This window comes from Stereum hirsutum (genome assembly GCF_000264905.1).
Source record: "Stereum hirsutum FP-91666 SS1 unplaced genomic scaffold STEHIscaffold_6, whole genome shotgun sequence".
NCBI classification, from domain to species: domain Eukaryota; kingdom Fungi; phylum Basidiomycota; class Agaricomycetes; order Russulales; family Stereaceae; genus Stereum; species Stereum hirsutum.
Genome location: NW_006763136.1, coordinates 658,768 through 676,326, shown reverse-complemented (window position 1 = coordinate 676,326; position 17,559 = coordinate 658,768). Strand labels below are relative to the sequence as shown.

At 51.9% G+C, this 17,559-nt stretch overlaps 5 protein-coding genes across 5 annotated transcripts; 4 read left to right on the top strand and 1 right to left on the bottom strand.

Moving 5' to 3' along the window:
* Positions 1 to 1,147: 1,147 nt before the first annotated feature.
* Positions 1,148 to 3,865, top strand: STEHIDRAFT_138983 (general substrate transporter). The gene is made up of 8 exons (XM_007303419.1): positions 1,148 to 1,380; positions 1,453 to 1,631; positions 1,702 to 1,813; positions 1,883 to 2,120; positions 2,190 to 2,465; positions 2,525 to 2,888; positions 2,970 to 3,085; positions 3,171 to 3,865. Exons 1-8 carry the CDS (start codon positions 1,249 to 1,251, stop codon positions 3,428 to 3,430), a joined length of 1,677 nt encoding a protein of 558 aa, XP_007303481.1. The 5' UTR covers positions 1,148 to 1,248; the 3' UTR covers positions 3,431 to 3,865.
* Positions 3,866 to 4,887: 1,022 nt separating this feature from the next.
* Positions 4,888 to 6,944, top strand: STEHIDRAFT_138982 (uncharacterized protein). The gene is made up of 6 exons (XM_007303418.1): positions 4,888 to 5,087; positions 5,150 to 5,364; positions 5,449 to 5,936; positions 6,005 to 6,123; positions 6,178 to 6,368; positions 6,433 to 6,944. Exons 1-6 carry the CDS (start codon positions 4,995 to 4,997, stop codon positions 6,884 to 6,886), a joined length of 1,560 nt encoding a protein of 519 aa, XP_007303480.1. The 5' UTR covers positions 4,888 to 4,994; the 3' UTR covers positions 6,887 to 6,944.
* Positions 6,945 to 7,641: 697 nt separating this feature from the next.
* STEHIDRAFT_168014 (NAD-P-binding protein) lies at positions 7,642 to 9,073 on the bottom strand (the record flags this gene model as incomplete). Its single annotated transcript, XM_007303417.1, has 5 exons — positions 7,642 to 8,223; positions 8,286 to 8,300; positions 8,365 to 8,382; positions 8,435 to 8,958; positions 9,013 to 9,073. 5 exons carry the CDS (start codon positions 9,071 to 9,073, stop codon positions 7,642 to 7,644), a joined length of 1,200 nt encoding a protein of 399 aa, XP_007303479.1.
* A 627-nt stretch (positions 9,074 to 9,700) lies between these two features.
* On the top strand, positions 9,701 to 13,413 carry STEHIDRAFT_146682 (beta-glucosidase; the record flags this gene model as incomplete). Its single annotated transcript, XM_007303416.1, has 16 exons — positions 9,701 to 9,764; positions 9,832 to 10,139; positions 10,224 to 10,319; positions 10,380 to 10,417; positions 11,309 to 11,431; positions 11,518 to 11,654; positions 11,735 to 11,777; positions 11,841 to 11,844; positions 11,924 to 12,068; positions 12,170 to 12,250; positions 12,324 to 12,367; positions 12,450 to 12,470; positions 12,551 to 12,570; positions 12,646 to 12,806; positions 12,882 to 12,997; positions 13,074 to 13,413. The coding sequence occupies 16 exons, from the start codon at positions 9,701 to 9,703 to the stop codon at positions 13,206 to 13,208; spliced, it is 1,536 nt and encodes a 511-aa protein (XP_007303478.1). The 3' UTR covers positions 13,209 to 13,413.
* Positions 13,414 to 14,276: 863 nt separating this feature from the next.
* Positions 14,277 to 17,510, top strand: STEHIDRAFT_168012 (uncharacterized protein). Its single transcript, XM_007303415.1, has 6 exons — positions 14,277 to 14,542; positions 14,593 to 14,726; positions 15,577 to 15,700; positions 15,843 to 16,761; positions 16,875 to 16,931; positions 17,002 to 17,510. Exons 1-6 carry the CDS (start codon positions 14,508 to 14,510, stop codon positions 17,353 to 17,355), a joined length of 1,623 nt encoding a protein of 540 aa, XP_007303477.1. The 5' UTR covers positions 14,277 to 14,507; the 3' UTR covers positions 17,356 to 17,510.
* The last annotated feature ends 49 nt before the right edge of the window (positions 17,511 to 17,559 follow it).

Below are 17,559 nucleotides of genomic sequence, written 5' to 3'. Positions count from 1 at the left end.
GCGGCTCGGCATTGGAAACGCTGAACTCGAAGGATGGGTGTAATGGTTCGCACAGGGTCTCAATACCAGCGCCTCTTCTGTATGAATGTCGCGAGTTTCAGTTATCCATAGCTCGCATACGCTACAGTTTCTATAAATGGCGCAAGAGGGCAAGAAAAGCGACGTATTGTCCCAGGCCGGAATTAGGAAGACTCAGCGAAGAAAGACGTCGACGGATGATGATCAGAAAATTACAGTAGTTTCTTCTGGCGGACTGAGCCGATGGAGAGGAAAAGGAAAAGTTGAGCCTGTAGCTGAACGGCATGTCGTCATATCAAGGCACAAACATTCTTCTGCGCAAGTCCGCAAAGCGCTTGATCGCTTTGAGTGTTTCTGCCTTGTTTTTCGAGAGAAGATACGAAATGACAAGGGGAGCGGGGAGTCGAGCCAACTTCCGAGTGCCCGCGGTGCACGCCACACGCAAATGCGGCTCTCGGACCGATCATGCCGACAGGTTACCGCCGGGATATCAAGCGTCCGCGTCAATTTTTGTGGGAAAGTGTCGTCATAGGCGGGTGATCTGAGATGAAATCTGTCTTCGAGGCGGAGTGCTTTCGCTTGCGGTGAGCCAACGGGAGCTCGTATTCACGAGTAAGCTGTCCCCTTTGCACGCTCTTTTTCCTCTCATTTCTCGTGCATTTCCACGGGTGGCTCAGGAGACTGTCTTCACGGCTGCTGTGGGCTTTGGGTTAGCGTCTGATTCCAGTGATAAATCGATAAGTTGCAGAAAGGGACAGAAAGCTGCCCCGGATTGGAGCCAGATGACGAACACCCTCAAATTCTGGTGTTGTGTTGCCCCCACCGCACGCGTGTGTTCGAAAAGATTTTTGACGCGCCGACAGCCGTCCCCACAACGCCAGAAAGCGTCCCGGTTGAGCGTTTCACCCGGATGGTTATCTCCGCCCGTGCCCTTGCTTTCGTCAGAACCCATCGTTTACGCACTTGGCGCACCACCCCGGAATATCCGTAAATTTCTCTTCTCTATATATACCACCCCGCCGACGCACCCTCTCGCCTGTGATACGAACGTCCCGTCGTCCCCCACCTCTACCCCGGACAGCACCCTCCACTTGTGCCTGTGCCCGACGTCTTCCCCCACGCTTTTTGTTTGTCTCTTTCGACGCACCTCCCTTGTGCAGTCACCGAATTATATTTTTTTGATTGACGCAGTAACGACCACGACCCTACCCCCTCTACCTCTCTCCGACCATGTCTGAGAAAGAAGCAGTCGCCCCGGTACATCACCGGAAGAACCAATTCTTTGGTTTGACGGGTGACAATCTCATCCGCGCCATTACCATGACCGCTACGATATCGTACACCCTCTTCGGTTACGATCAGGTGCGTTCATTTTGTCGTCTTCTGTGGTTTGCGTTCATGTGGGGCTGACATTGCGTGCGATGCTGCGTGTAGGGTCTCATGTCCGGTATCATCACTTCGGACCAGTTTAACACCGACTTCCCACAAACGAAGTCGACTGGTTCCACCGATGTCCACCACGGTACTGTTCAAGGAACAGTCGTCTCCATCTATGAAGTCGGCTGTTTCTTCGGTGCCCTCGCCACCTTCATCTGGGCTGAACACCTCGGACGGTGAGTTGATGAGCTTATCATGCCTTGAGATTGGAAGACGGAAAGCGGTGGCTCACACCTTATCATTCAGGCGGCGAACGGTCCAAATTGGCTGCGTCCTTATGGTACTTGGGACGATCATTCAAATCACCGCTATCCGCGGCGCACACAATTTCCTGCAGTTTATGATCGGTCGAACAATCGTGAGTTCCTCATTCGCACAATCCCCATCGTGTGGCGCTCGTTTTGACGCGCTTCCTTCCGTCATTCAGACTGGTATTGGTAACGGCGCCAACACGTCAACTATTCCGGTATGGGTCGCAGAAACGACGAAAAGTCATAACCGTGGTTATCTCGTGTGTATGGAAGCCGCTATGGTCGCTGGTGGCACCGTCATTGCGTACTGGGTCGACTTCGGTCTCTCCTACGTTCCCAGCAGCGTCGCATGGCGTGTTCCCATCGCTCTCCAGATTGTTTTCGCCGTCGCTCTCTTCGCTGGTATCTCAGTCTGTACGTTGTCCAATTCATCTTTTGATTTTGCGCGAATATGCTGACGATATGCATGTTCCCACGCCACAGTGCCCGAGTCTCCCCGTTGGCTGCTTACTCACGGTTACGAAGATGAGGCTGGAGAGATTATCGCAGCTCTCAACGATGCACACCTCGAGGACGAGGGTACCCAGCGTGATATCCGTATTATCCTCGACGGTATCCGTGCCGCCCAACAGGCCAGCGCCGGCGTCACGAACAAGGATCTCTTCCACGGCGGCAAGAAGCAGCATTTCCGTCGTATCCTCATCGGCGCTTCGAGTCAGATCTTCCAGCAGCTCGGTGGTTGCAACGCCGTCATCTACTGTACGTTTACTGTCTTCGTCGTCTAAAAGGGCTATGCTGACGAGATGTTGTTTCAATAGATGCTACCGTTTTGTTCGAAGACACCATCGGCCTCGAGACCCGTCTTTCCCTCATCCTCGGCGGTGTCCTCTCCATCGTCTACGCTCTCTCCGCCTTCACCGCCTTCCTCGCCGTCGAACGTTTCGGCCGTCGTACTATGTTCCTCGCCGGTACCTGGGGTCAACTCACCGCCATGGTGATCATCTTCGCATGCCTCATCCCCGGAACCCCAGGTCCCGCCAAGGGCGCCGCGTTCGGTCTGTTCTTCTACATCATGTGGTTCGGCTCGACTTGGTTGCCTCTGCCCTGGTTGTACCCCGCTGAGTTGAACCCGTTGAGGGTGAGGACGAAGGCGAACTCGATTTCGACGATGTGTAACTGGATGTGAGTTGATCCTTCTATTTTGCCTATCGAGTTTTAGGACGCGGAAGAACGGATGTTGACATGTTTGGTTTTTCTGTTTAGCTTCAACTTCTTGGTCGTGCAGGTGTTGCCGACGATGACGACTTCCATCGGTTGGGCCACCTTCTTGATCTTCGCCATCGCCAATGCCATCTTCATCCCCATCATCTACTTCTTCTGTAAGTCTCCTCCCCTTTCCCCTTCCATCGTCCACGATCTTCTACACCCATTTCTCACCTTCACCTGTTTTTTGCGCCTGAACAGACCCCGAAACCGCCGGCCGCACTCTCGAAGAGATCGACATCATCTTCGCCAAGGCCCACGTCGAGGGCAAGAAGCCGACCCACGTCGCCAACGACATGGAGAAACTCACGCAGACCCAAGTCGAGCGCGTCACCAACGCGCTCGATATCCACAACGTCCGCGGTGACGATCTCGAGAAGGGCGGAAACCCCGCTGGAAAGCTCGCCAGTGGAGACTCGACGCCGAGTGAGACGAGTACACCGAATGCGACGGGGTCTTGAGGTGTTTGAGTGATATTGAGTGATCTGTTGAGTGGATAGGAAATGAAAGGAAGTTTGATCTTTTTTGTCTCGATTTCTTCGGGGCCGTCGGGTTTTTCGACGTGCCTCGCATACATACCCTGCTGCTGTATCTCCCACATTCATCTTCCATCCGTCTGACGCCCTCATGCATTCCACTTTTTGCTTCATCCTCATCCACCTATCTCCCTTCTCTGTCAATTCATTAATCCATTCTATGATGCAAGCAACACCCTCTATCCTGATCACCAACCACCTTCGCATTCTGATGATACTTATTCGTTTCGTCTATCCGCCTTCACCACCCCTGTACTTATAATTCGCCGTCTTGGCACTCCATCTCAAGCGTCGCTCCATGGTCTCACGAACCCAAACTTACTTGCGCATCGGCATACGTACTGACTGCTCGCATGATTTCCTCCTCTTTTTTCGACTATCACACACCTACAAATTGTAGCTAGAGTTTTTAGACTATAACGTACACGGTCAACGTTCGTCGCTCGTCTGCAACTTTTCGTAGAGTTTTAGGTTGTCGTCACATCATGATTTATCGATTTCGTTTTACCTCTTGGTTTTGTGTGAACTGGAGCCTGGATTGGAGGGAGATGGCCTGATGAGCAAAGGAGCGGCGGTGTGGCACCCCTTGTTGGTGTGGCGCCGGGCAAATAGTGACAAACAACTCAAATGTTGGACACCACGCCCAACCGACACCTGCCCTCATCCAGACTGGTACCCACTCTATATAGTTGCTCTATAACGGGGTATATGATGGCTGCGCGAGTACAATCTTTGTCCCTCGTCTGCACTCTCTTCTACGATGCTGCGTTTCAGAAGACAACGACAAAGTCGCAACTTCTGGACTGGATATCTTGACATCGCCTTGTCATGCATATCCTCTGGCAGCTACGCATCATTCGATTTAGCTTTACGGTGCCCTTAGATGCAATACTCAGGGTGATGTTGACTTTAAGCTTGCATACGTCTTACCCTGATCTTTCCTGTCCTTGATGAGACTAAGTACCCATTCCTGGACTGTTTTTTTCTAGAACCTCGCCATACAACGTGTGACAGCATCCAGACACGCCAGTGCTTCTTTGTACGGTATGTACCCACCGCTTGTGCCGGACGTTCTTGATTATGGCATCACTGTCTGTCCAGCTGACTCTAAGTTCTCATGTAACGCCACTGTATTGCTGAGTCAAGCTAGATAGATTCACTTCTTGGTCAACGAGGATTGGCGACTCGGGATGCTCTCCCTCAAAGTACACGATCTACATTAGACTCTGGCCTTTTCCTTCCCCCTATAGAGCTAGAAAGTATTCCGACTTCTCCTTCCTTACCGAAGAGGCGAAGGATGCACGATCCCGCCTTACGTAGAGCGGCATCGATCTAAAATCTATCTTCATCGCCATGATATTGGCTTGTTCCCTACAGCTTGGAATCACTCACGCGTATAAAAGACCACTTCGACATCGTGACGGCTCACTGATATCTGATTCCTCTTCATACCGGTAATCCCTACAGTGTATCAGCTCTATACATCCCAATGACTCCCGGCATGGTCCACGTCTGCGTGCATTGCGGACAAGCAGCACCTATTCAGCACTCTGTGTGGTATGTTGAGATGGTCGAGCTCGTCGTAAGTTGCTTGGTTTACCGTAAGTTTTGCGAGCACTTTGACCATCAAGCCAAACCATACAGGTCAAGGATACTCTTTTCAAGGTCCCCCGATTTATCTTCGACGACCACCTCCAATCGTTCACGAGGATGGTCTCGCCATCGAGGAATACTACAGGTATCCCTGGGCCCAAAGGAACCGTAGACCTCATCGTACAAAGTCACGATCGTTCGTTCAGTATTTCTGATGACATTACCGTCGACGAAATGGAGAGCTTCTTGAAGGCCTTTATACCGAAGTGTGTAGTCAAACTCTTTTCAACTCGTCTAATGCCGCTCGCGACACGTAGGACCCCCATTTGTTCATCCAACGTTGATTGTAGGTTCTCGATCCCAAAAGGTGTAGAACTCACGCTCAGCGATCATTTGTCCGTCCTCAAGCTCGCTACCAGATGGGGCTTCTCGGAGCTTCGAAATCAGTCGATTGAAGCAGCCACGCCACGCTTCAAATATCCTACTGACTTGATAACTTATGGGCAACGATATATGGTTCCTCAGTGGCCAATTGAAGGTTACAAACGCATCATCAAAGGGACATATCCAAGCCTAGAGGTCGCATCCAAACTCGGCTCCAAACCCTTCTACTATCTTATGGCTGTTCGCGACCAATATCTGCAGACGACACCCGTACCGGCGCAAAAGGCGCAAAAGCTCTTCGCAAAGAAAGGAAGTACGAACTCCCTCAATTTCGATTTCGACACGAAGATTGTCGCGCTCATTGACGCTGGATATCTTGAGGGTGCACTTCCCCCTGATTATCCTGCTACCTGTGAAACATCCACCGACTCTGACATGACGATCGATGGGAACGGTGAGCGAAGTTTAGACATTCTAGGTCTGCTGGTAGTGACTCATCTACATATACACTCATCTACACAGGCAAGGAAGATTACGATAAAACCATTGAGGTGGCTATCTCTGCTATCTACCTGGCAAGTTTGAAGAGCGCACCCCTCAAGCCTTCGCGGCTGTATTGCATCGAGACTGCCACTTTCCTCGTACGTATTGTCATTTCTCGCCAGCTCCTCATAGATGGTTCACATGAATTTTAGGCGGAAAACACTCTGTTCTGTGTCCCCCGCTTTCGCCTTGTCGAGAATAAGGACTCTCCTTTCGCCAGCATGTTCACTCTTCCGCTCGGAGATGTAGAAGCCGAGGGCACAAGCTCAACAAGACCGATAAAGTTACCTCCTGACATAAAGGACACAGACTTCGCCAATTTTCTAGAAGTATTATATCCTGAGTATATCCACTCCGGCACTACTAGCTCTTGAATTTTATGTTTAATCGGGTTTTTTCATTTACAGATATATCTCATCACCGTATCTGACACCGTCGATGAGCGACGCTTGGACCGCAATCCTCGGACTCGCCACGCAATGGCAGTTCGACGATGTTCGCAAGAAGGCCATCGATGTATTAGGAGATCAGGAGAAAAATGCCATCCGGAAGATAATACTCGGAAGGCAATACTCGATCTCGAGCTGGCTTGTTGCTGCATACGTCGAACTGGCGGGTCGAGATGACTCAAAACCCTTGACAGTAGAGGAAGAGAAGGTGTTGGGAGACGCAACGGTTGTGAAGTTACTCAAGATTGAAGCGGAACGTCGTAAGGGGGAAAGGGAGGGAACCGTTTGTGATTTGACGGAGAAAGTCAAGGAGGCGTTTAAGGACGAGTTAATGGAGGACGAGGAGTATCGGCGCAAGGCTAGTGCACTGGCAACGACGGCGGCGAGTCCTTCAGATACTGCACCTGTTTAGCTCGGGAAAATGGTCAGATTTATTGGTCTACAATGTACATATAGCTCGCTTCTTTTCCATCTTGCCTCATATTTCTGGAGAGTTGTTGGATGGTGCTGAACCCTTGCTGAGCCCTGGCATCGACAGCCTTCAGGTGTATGGCAAGCTCGCGCCACTCACCGATTTTAAACTCCGTCCAGCGCTTGTGGCGACAAGTTGGGCCACAGTCTGCTCTTACCATTTACCATCATCTTGGAAACGAGTTCGCTCACCTGTCCTCTTCATAAGGTAAAATTGAGCCATCCAGTACGTTCTATTTCATGCTTTTAGTTCTATATTCTTTGAATCAATTGGCTCATCACACGAACCTGTGTGTCTATCAAAGGTGAACCAGTGCATATAACGACCTTTGAATGGATATATGCACTTAGAAGTAGTCTTCCGATATTATGAGCGTGTATGTACTGCACGCACGGTGATATCAGATCCTGGAATGCCGTTCGTTACAGAGGTCGCAAACCACTCTCGACGTACCAGAGAAAGCGCCACATCATCGACTAGTGTTAACGAACAGCTTCATACACAATGGGATTGATTCCATAAGGTCTGGTCTACATTTTGCTGCTTATATCAATATGAAATACAGGTCACAATTTCTAAGTATACGTTCATTCACTACATGGAGTCGTTACACCGAGTTTCTCCAAAGATGCACGTACAGGCATTTGTTCTCCTTCATTTACTCATAGTCATCGCCCACACTCACTTTTAGACCCTCACATCGCAATCAGCTCCGCCAATTCCAACTTCTGCCCACCACTCTTCAACGAAGCCTCAATCACCGCAACGTCCCACAACGCCTCTCTCGGATTCTGCACGTCCTCCTTCTCGGTACCACTCACAGCTGCAAAGAATCTCTCCAGCTCTTTCTCCACACCAGACGGCTTCTCTTCATACACCACACTTTCCTCGACACCTTCAATCTTTCCCTTGTCATCTCCCTCCTGGACCTTCTTCACTTTATACACGGTCACCCTCTGCTTTCCCTCGGGTGTAAACCGAACGTTGAGCCAGCCGAGCGTACCGGTCAGTGTGATGCTATTGGAGGGACCGATCTCGGAGAGGGATGACGGAGCATTTGCAGGGCCAGAGAAGGAGATGTGGAGGGTCCCACGGATGGAGGTGTCGACCGGGTGATCCGGGTGCTGGGGTTCGTCCGAAGAGGCAGGCTGAGGCGCAGTTTGGAGGATGGCCAGAATGGAGTCTGCGGGGGCGAGGTGGGCGAAGGATAGGGACGAGAAGGAGCTCAGAGAAGTAGGGATGGCGGGTAGGATAACCCGAAGAGCTGCCGCAGTGTGCTGTGAGGGGCAGATCGGATATCAGGAGGGTGACTAGGATGAGAGAGATGGCAGAAACGTACAACACCACCGTCAAGCTAGTGGAACAGATGAGTTGTCTGGTGAGTCAATAGTTGGTGGACAATAGATATAGAAACATACAAGAAATCCGCCTTGATACTGAACAAGTTTCGTTAGATTAGAACGTCGAAGCAGAGATAGACCGACTCACGTCTGGAACAGTCCTCCATGGCGTCTTGTACCACTTGTTATCCACGTCAACGTACCCCGCAGCTCTCGCTTCAAACGTATGCACTCTCCCAATTGTCCCCGCTGCTATCACATCTCGCGATTTCAAGAAGCCTGGCTCGGTTGACCAGTTTTCCGCGACGCGCCACAATAAACCTTTCGGTTTGTATTTCGTCTCATACGTGCGGATGATCTCCTTCGCCTCAGCAATCGACGGAGCAACGGGCTTCTCCGACAAGACGTGTTTGTTATGTGAAAGGCATTTGAGGACTATGGACGGTTGAGTGGTGATAGGGAGCATGATGAGGATAGATGAGATATCGGGGCGAGAGAGGAGGTCATCGAGTGTGGGCCCGTCATCATGGTAGACGTCTGGGGGAGCAGAAAGACTGAGAGTGGTGACAGCCGTTTCCGCGAGCGACGACGCAGACGATTTCGAGCGCGAGTAGACTGCCTTGAGAGACAGGGCGGAAGTACCGCTGATATTCTTCAGGGAGGGGAGATATGCTGTGGACGCGATGAGCCGTAGGTGCCAAGACTTGCAGCAAGGTGAGTGCTAACCTTCCTTGGCAAAAATGCCAGCGCCAAGAATGGCATATCCTGTCGTCTGTTGAGAGGTCATCGTGGTTGGGGTGAGAGGACGGATTGGGAGGAGAGTCGAATGGACGTCGGAAGGCACAAGTGTACTCGATATATCGTATGGCGTATCTGCATCCTTCGATGCTCAAATCGACCCAGTCCGGAACTGACTTCACGCGATTTGTTCATTTGACAGAGACAAGGACCTATTCATGCTCTCGTTGTCGCATGTGACGTGCTCTGCGGCAGAGGACGGCATGGTGGGCGTGGATGAGGGCGTAGAACATCAGAGGGCCTGTCGGCGAATTATCCAAACAGACGCTTTGCGGAGAATCCTCGGATGCGGGCAACATGCACGCCACCGTGGCCCTCTCGATCAGGCATCACACCCTCTTCCGACCTCAACTTTCTCCGTGCTAGTCTCTAGACTATTGCTCGTGCTATTCACTGCGGCGGGACATTCTCGGTCTGTCTTACGCGAATTCATCGCCCTCGAGATCTGACATCCATATTACGGACCTATCGCACCTGTCCGAAACCCATATAAGCATGGGATGTCATCCCCGCCGAGAGCCTTTTCCTACTGCCAGCTTGTTCTCTCCGGTGCCGCTCGCTGCCACGTATATATACTCCCCAATCCTGGTGATATACTCTGCTGTCACTTGTCGTCATGATTACCTCTGAAGCCCCCGTGGCAAAGCTACCCAAGGATTTCATATGGGGCTTCGCCACAGGTATTGTTCACCCTGATATAGTCTGTCCATCTTAGCACTCATTATTCAAAATTACCCCTGCTATCAGCGTCGTTCCAAGTTGAAGGTTCTCTCGACGTCGATGGCCGCGGTAAATCCTTCTGGGACGACTTCTCTCACATTCCTGGAAAGACTCTCGACGGAGGCAACGGAGACGTTGCTACCGACTCTTACCGGCTATACAAGGAAGACATAGCGCTCCTCAAGTCCTACGGTGTCAAGTCTTACAGATTCAGCATTGCGTGGTCAAGAATCATTCCGCTGGGCGGAAGGAATGACCCGATCAATCAGAAAGGTATCGAATGGTACAGCAATTTTATTGACGAGTTGTTGAAGAATGGGATCCAGCCATTTGTGGTGCGTCGAATTATTACTTTCTTTGAGGAATGGTTGATTGGTATTTTAACCGGAGCACTGACGGAGATTTGGTCATCTCCCCAGACGCTCTACCACTGGGACTTGCCACAGGGCCTGCACGACAGGTACGGCGGCTGGCTGAACAAGGAAATCGTTCTCGACTACCAGCACTATGCTCGCGTAGGCATCTATTTTGCCGTTCTACTTTGACAGCTTAATCTCAAGCGATTCCGTGAACAGGTCTGTTTCCAAGCTTTCGGCGACCGCGTCAAGAACTGGTATGTGGCATCTCTCAGACTCGTGTCTCCCCGTATCTATCCCTCTACAAATACGCACCAAACGTCACACTGACCCCGTATCCTACATATATCCCCCGAGCTCTATTTTCTACTCTGTACTGTTCCCGATGCGTTCATCCATCTTTTCACCAACCTGAGGACTCGTTCATCCGATCGCTGTTCTTGTCTTCATTCCGCTCCGAGTAAAGCATGCGTGTGCTAGGACTGTTCTTCCACTGTTCTTCTTCTCTTGGCGCCCCGTTTCCATCCGCCGTTCTTCGGGACTGTCTGGAAGACTGATCCACCCTTCACCCAACGCTTTGCCGACCATTACCCTGCCACTGCTTATTCCTATTCGGGCACCGTTTGTGCTCGCTCTCCATTCATTCGTGCTCGGTATCTGTCCGTGATGATGTCTTCTCAGCTTCCTTCACTTCCGTCTATGACGGTGTTGGCTGGGCTCTTTTCTTCATGTCCGTCTCATACGTGTTTGGCCTAGAGCCCTGGTTGAGACTTCAGTTTCTCCGAGCACCATGACGCCATCCTATCTTCACATACTGTAGTCCGTTGAGATACTCTACGGCAGTGCTACATCGATCTACTTGCCATGACCTACTCCCTCTGTCGTCACCGTTAGACCCTTCTATCTTTATCCTGCACGCCCCGTATCATGCGAGCCTTGCAGTGCCACTTCATCTTATCTTAATAAACTACCATAGTCTTCTCTTCCTGTCCCGTCGTTCTGCAGTTCACCGCCTGTCACCTACATATCCATCTTCATATCTCCCATGTTTACGTCGATTTATGTCCACCTTCCTACCTCTACCACACTACACACCGACAATGCCTCTATTTACCTTGCTAATACCTTCCACTCCCACTTTCCTACAGGCTCACGATGAACGAACCCTGGTGCATTTCCATCCTCGGCTACGGACGCGGCGTCTTTGCACCAGGCAGGTCTTCCGACCGCAACAGGTCGCCCGAAGGTGACAGCTCTACGGAGCCTTGGATGTGCGTATCCTCTCTTACCACCCACACCCATCCCCACACCCCGAGCTCAACGAACGTCTGCTGATACTGTACTTTGAATCCTACAGCGTCGGCCACCACGTTATCCTCTCGCACGCTTATGCCGTGAAGATCTATCGTGAGGAGTTCAAGGTAGCGCAAGGTGGCCAGATTGGAGTTACGCTGAATGGGGATTGGGCTGTGCCTTATGACGATAAACCTGAGAGTGCGCACTTTTCTGTCGTGTGCCCAAGTCGTGGTCTGGTGGTTGGGTATCACCGTGCTAACGGCAGTGTTTACATGCAGATATCGAGGCGGCTCAACACGCGTTGGATGTTGCTATCGGTGAGTTTCGCCTCGTGTGATTATTAAATATATATGGAGGCAATGCTGATTCACGTTCGCGATATAGGCTGGTTTGCTGTACGTTACCCCCTGTCCCGACCATCAATTCTACTCGGTAACGACAGACTCACCCAATGAATGAACATACAGGACCCAATTTACCTCGGCCACTACCCTCCCTACATGCGTACCATGCTCGGCGACCGTCTCCCTACGTTCTCCGACGAAGAACTCGCCGTCGTGAAAGGCTCGAGTGATTTCTACGGGATGAACACGTACACCACTAACCTTTGCAGTTGAGTCGTCTCTCCCAGTTTCCACTTCCACTCTTTCATTATCGGCATATGGATGAGAGGGTGGAATGCTAACCACAGGATTTTGATTTTGATTATACAGAGGCGGGTGGGGACGACGAGTTCCAAGGTTGCGTGGAGTATACGTTCACCAGGCCCGATGGGACGCAGCTCGGAACGCAGGGTATGTCCTTTCCCTCAGTACATCAGTCTGTGGTAGAGTCGACGTGCTGACGGATGGACGGGTCGTTTTACAGCGCATTGTGCTTGGTTGCAGACTTATCCGCAGGGATTCAGAGACGTGCGCTTTTTCCTTTCTTCTGTGTTTTGAGTAGACGTGGAACTGACGTATATAACCTCCTATCGGTGATTGGGGTGTAAAGTTGATGAACTATCTGTGGAAGGTACGTCGCTCTCGCGATCTTACTAAACTACTTTATGGCCACAATACTGATCCAACGCCGTGACCACTTCTTCCCTCCAGAGGTACCAGAAACCGATCTAGTGCGTCTCCTCTCTCCTTTCACCTCCCCAGCCCTCTGACCTCTCACTTATCCATAACACTCGCGTCGCTTACAGCGTGACCGAAAACGGTTTCGCAGTCAAGGATGAGCACAACATGACCATCGATCAAGCCCTCCAAGACTACGACCGCGTCGAATATTTCAGGGGTATGACCGCTGCTATCTACGGCGCGATATTGGAGGACGAGGTGCCTGTTAGGGCTTATTTCCCGTGGAGTGCGTTCTTCCCCCTGTGACCACTATCTTCTGCCAGATCATCTCGGCATCGTACTAAAGGTCATGGTATTGTAGGTCTGTTGGACAACTTTGAGTGGGCGGACGGCTACGAAACGCGTTTTGGGGTGACTTATGTGGATTATGCGACACAGAAGAGGTACCCTAAGGAATCGGCCAAGTTCCTCGTCAAGGTACGGTACCCTCTCAGTCTTTCTTGCTATTCTCTCCGTATTGATATTAGTTCAACCCACTTACGTTCTTCCACAGTTTTTCGCCGAGAACATCGAATCCTCCGAACCGAAGCTCCCACCCGTCGGGCAAGTTATCGAGAACAACAAGCTCGCGCACGGACAGGGCTTTGGCGGTGGCGTTTCGGCGCTCGTGGAGAGCGTGTCTGCATGACTCGTACGGCTGGTCAAAGGTAAGAATGGGAAGGGGGCGAAGGAGGTGAAGACGGGTGGGAGGAAGGTGCGTGTGGTGGGTTAGGTGACAAGGCCTTTGACCAGCCTGGATATGTGCCGCTGTGATATCCCTGATGGGAGCAGCTTGACGCACATGAGACTTCGAGTTTAGAGACGTGGACTGTGTTGCGTGGCTGTGAACTGTGATTCTGAGCTTGAGTGTGTACGTATAGAGGGTGATTGGGACGAGGTGGGATCATGTACGACTAGGTTCCTTTTCTTTTCTTTTCTTTCCTTCCTACTGCTCTCAAGACTGTGACTTTATTCGTACCATGTATACCGGCTATGGCTTCGGGATTCAATGCGCCGATTTTGACCGTGCTTACTCTCACCGCTCTTACGCACTTACCGTTACGATGCCGATATCGAGTCTTCCTGTCATCGTTTGTTCTACTCTTATCTTCTTGTGAAACTCGAACTATGATCGTCCACAGGTTGAACCACTCTGGCCAGAGTAAACTAAGGAAAGGCCGTGGTTTGAACTATCTTCATGTGCTCTGTTTTTGAGTCGATCCGCAGTGCACCCGAGAACGACCCGAGCGCCTCGAGGATGGGGATAGCAGATGACGACGGGAGGGCGACCGGAAAAAGAACGTGCGGAGATAAACGAAGGAAAACGAGCGTCAACAAAGACTAATGGCGACCGTGGGAGCGTGGCCTCCTTGTTGCAAAACGTCGCTGACAGCGCAGACCTCCTTTTCGTCCGTCGTCGTCGCCAGACCTATCGTCGTCGCCGCCGTCGTCGACAGCGCTCTGACACTCGGGTCCAATTGCTCTCTCAGTTTTCTCAGGCTTCTCGTCCGTCCGCTCTTGTTAGCGCTCGCCTTTCTCACAAGACCACATCTTCGGCGCACCGTACTTTTCCGCCCGATATCCGCCTTGCAATCCCCATTCCAGGTTCCTCGTCTCTCCGATTCCAATCCGGCTCTCGTTCGTAGAACGAATCAACTCTCGAAAAAAAAATTAATACACCCAAATAAACACGTCCATGTCAATATACACGCACGACCCGAACCGCCCGACGGCCTCGTCCTCCTCGTCTCCTTTTCTCTCTGGCCCCCCAGCACCTCATTCTTCTACAGACCCCTCGCAAGGTGGGAATGGACACTCTAGTGGCTCGCAGGGCCCTGGGGGTGCTGGTACGGGAGGAGAAGAGGAGGACGGCGAGGGAGGGAAGAAGAAGAAGGCGGGAAAGAGGAGGAAGGTCAACCACGCTTGTCTGTATTGCAGGAGGAGCCATATGACTTGCGACGAAGGCAGGCCTTGTCAACGTTGGTGCGTTTCGTCGTTCTCTGCCTCTTTTGTGAAGCTGAGGCCTCCGGTAGCATCAAACGTGAGATAGGCCACTTGTGCCATGATGAACGGCGGCCGAGCAAAAGCGACAAGCAGCCGTCGGCAGGCCCGAGTATGTCCCAGCCTCCTTCCCAGCACCAGCAGCAGCCTCAGTTGGTTATGCCTCGTACGTGCACTTCCTATTTTTTTGTTGTCCTTGTGTGGTTTCTTTTTTTCTTCGATAGCCATGGAGAGAGTGGCGTCCGTAACATGTCAGGGTCAAACATATCATGGCGCTGGAATTTCGTTGACGCTGCCCCTGCGGATTTATTTGGGCTCTTCAGGCCGCTCGCAAGGCGTATCAGGGACCTCACACCCTTTAATATCTCCAGCGGCCTTCACGATATATGTAGTAACGGCGGTTATGCTGCTACATCGGTGGCAGTATAATCCTGGACGCCGTGCTGATGACCGAAAGGCAGATCCGACGGTCGTACTCACGTGAAAGGCGTTCACGAAACCTCATCTGACTATAACTGTTCATGTTCAACTGTGGTCCCGAAGGCGAAAGACCTTCGCCAGTACAGTATCAGGCGCTCTCGTCTATTATTCGCTATTCTAATTCCGCTCGTGAGATGGTTGGTGTACATGATTCCATGATTGGCGCGTCGAACTTCGACCACGACGGGTATGGCGGCTAGGACTGAAGTAGACCAGGCTCATTAGTACACCAATCCTTCGTCGATATTCGTCCTTGCCGCATTTTATATGGTTTTCAGGTGCTTCGTACACCTTGTGACATCAAGTTGCAGAGTTCGCTACAGACTTTGTCCGTATACATGCACTGGCGGATTCATTGTGGTTCACTTGAGTGTGACGCCCAATCTGCACCCTGACGCTCTCTCATTCTGTATTACCGACCAATCAGCGTGCATTGCACATCTGTTCATATCGCCCCATCTGCTTACTCTTTCGAGGTCCATACTATGCCTCATGGTCACTTCCGATGCTCACCACTCGTCTTCCTTCTCCCACAGCCACCGCGATCCCCTACCCGCCCATGGCCAGCCCTGCAGCGATGTGGCCGAGCATTGCTGTCCCACAAGGAACGTATATGTACCCGCAATTCGAGACGTTCGGAAAGGAGTTCTCTGTGCTCTCGTACGTTCCGTTCTTCCCTATCTCGCACATTCCCCAATGCCATCGCACTCTTCTCGGTCTCTCCAAATTCACCGCCTCGCACCACTCTGACGACCACTACTATGGATCCATTCCACGCCTTTCTTCTGGGTCGGCTTTACAGAGATTTTCTGGATACGCTCGATGAGCAGTCGTTCTTCAATCCGAATGCTCAGCAACAACAGAGCGTCAATCCGTCTTCCCTCGTCTCGCCGCCGCAACCTCAATATATACAGCCTGCGCCACCACCACCGAGGCAGCAACAACGCCAGATCGCGCCACAGCCGCAGCAGACTCAACAGCAGCTCGAGGCGAACCTCGACCCGGCTCTCTTGCAGCAGTCTCAGCAAGCGCAACAGCAGCAACAGTATCAGGCCCAGCAGCAGCAACAACAGCAGCAACAGCAACAGCAGCAACAGCAGCAGGGGCAAAGCCAGGACCAGCCTGGCATCGGAGTCATCGATCCCGCTCTTCAATCACTCCAGCCGGGTTCATCTGGTCTCTCCAACACCACGAACGACAGCACAGCCGGCGATGGTCGTCAGGAAGACTCGCAACAACAGACCGATGGTGGTCAATCGTCCTCGTCGGAAGAGTCTGAAGAGCCCGTCCTCCCCGCCGCCACCATGACCGAAAAGTTCCTCCTCACCGCGGCGGACCAAGAGCCCGGGACGCGCGACGAACGGCTCAAGCGCGTCATCCGCACGAAGTACGAAGCTGGGCTGCTGAAGCCGTACAACTACGTCAAAGGTTACGCCCGTCTCTCGCGCTGGATGGACCGCAACGTCTCGCAGGACTCGAAGCAGCAGATCTTGAGGCCGCTGAGCGTGCTGAGGCCGAAGTTTAGGGCGATCGCGCAGAGCTTGAGGGATATAGATTTGGTGTTTATTGAGGAGGCGTTTGAGAGGTTGTTGTTGGATTATGATCGGGTTTTCTCGGCGATGGGCATTCCGGCGTGTTTATGGAGGAGGACGGGGGAAATATATAAGGGGAATAGAGAGTTTGCGGAGTTGGTGGGCTTGGACGGGTTCATGCTTAGGGATGTGAGTTGCTTTCCCCCTTCTCGTGCTCTCTGACCTAGTTGCGGTTGTGTAGAGATATGAGGGAGGTCAGCGTGCTGATAGATTTCTCTGTTTTTGTCTTTGTTGTTCGATAGGGCCGGTTGTGCATCTACGAACTCATGGCGGAAGAGTCGGCCGTCAATTACTGGGAGGCACGTTCTTTCTCTTCCCCTCTTCTCGCAGCTCGACTGTCTCCTAACCCCCACTTCTCCTTACAAACAGAAATACGGCAACGTAGCCTTCGACTCCACCCAAAAAGCCGTCCTCACCTCCTGCGTCCTCCGCTTCAAACCCAACATCCAAGCCCCCTCCGGCTCCATCACCCCTGCCATCCGACGCACCGCCAACACTGCGCCCATCTCCTCGTCCTTGCCCATTGCCGTCAGCGCTGCTGTCAATGCCGCGAATAACGGTAACGCAGGGGCTGGGGCAACGAGTGGTGGCGCAGGAGCGGCGGCGGATGCGAAGCCGGGACCGAATGAGGAGGGGTTTATTAATTGCTGTTTTTCGTTTACGATTAGGAGAGATACGTGGGGCATTCCGAGTATGATTGTGGGGAACTTCATAAGGTGTTGAGGTGTATGGTAGTGGGTGGGGGTTGGAGTGGTAGAGGATGGTAGGTGTATACTAGGCGAGGAGTTTGTTGTTGTAACTTATAGAAGGCGGGGAGGGAAGGGAAGGAATAGTGTTCAAAGAGCGGTTTGCCTTTCCAGATTACTCCGATGTGTTTGTTTACTTCTTTTTTATCAGTATTTTCTTCTATCTTCGGGTCTTTCTGTC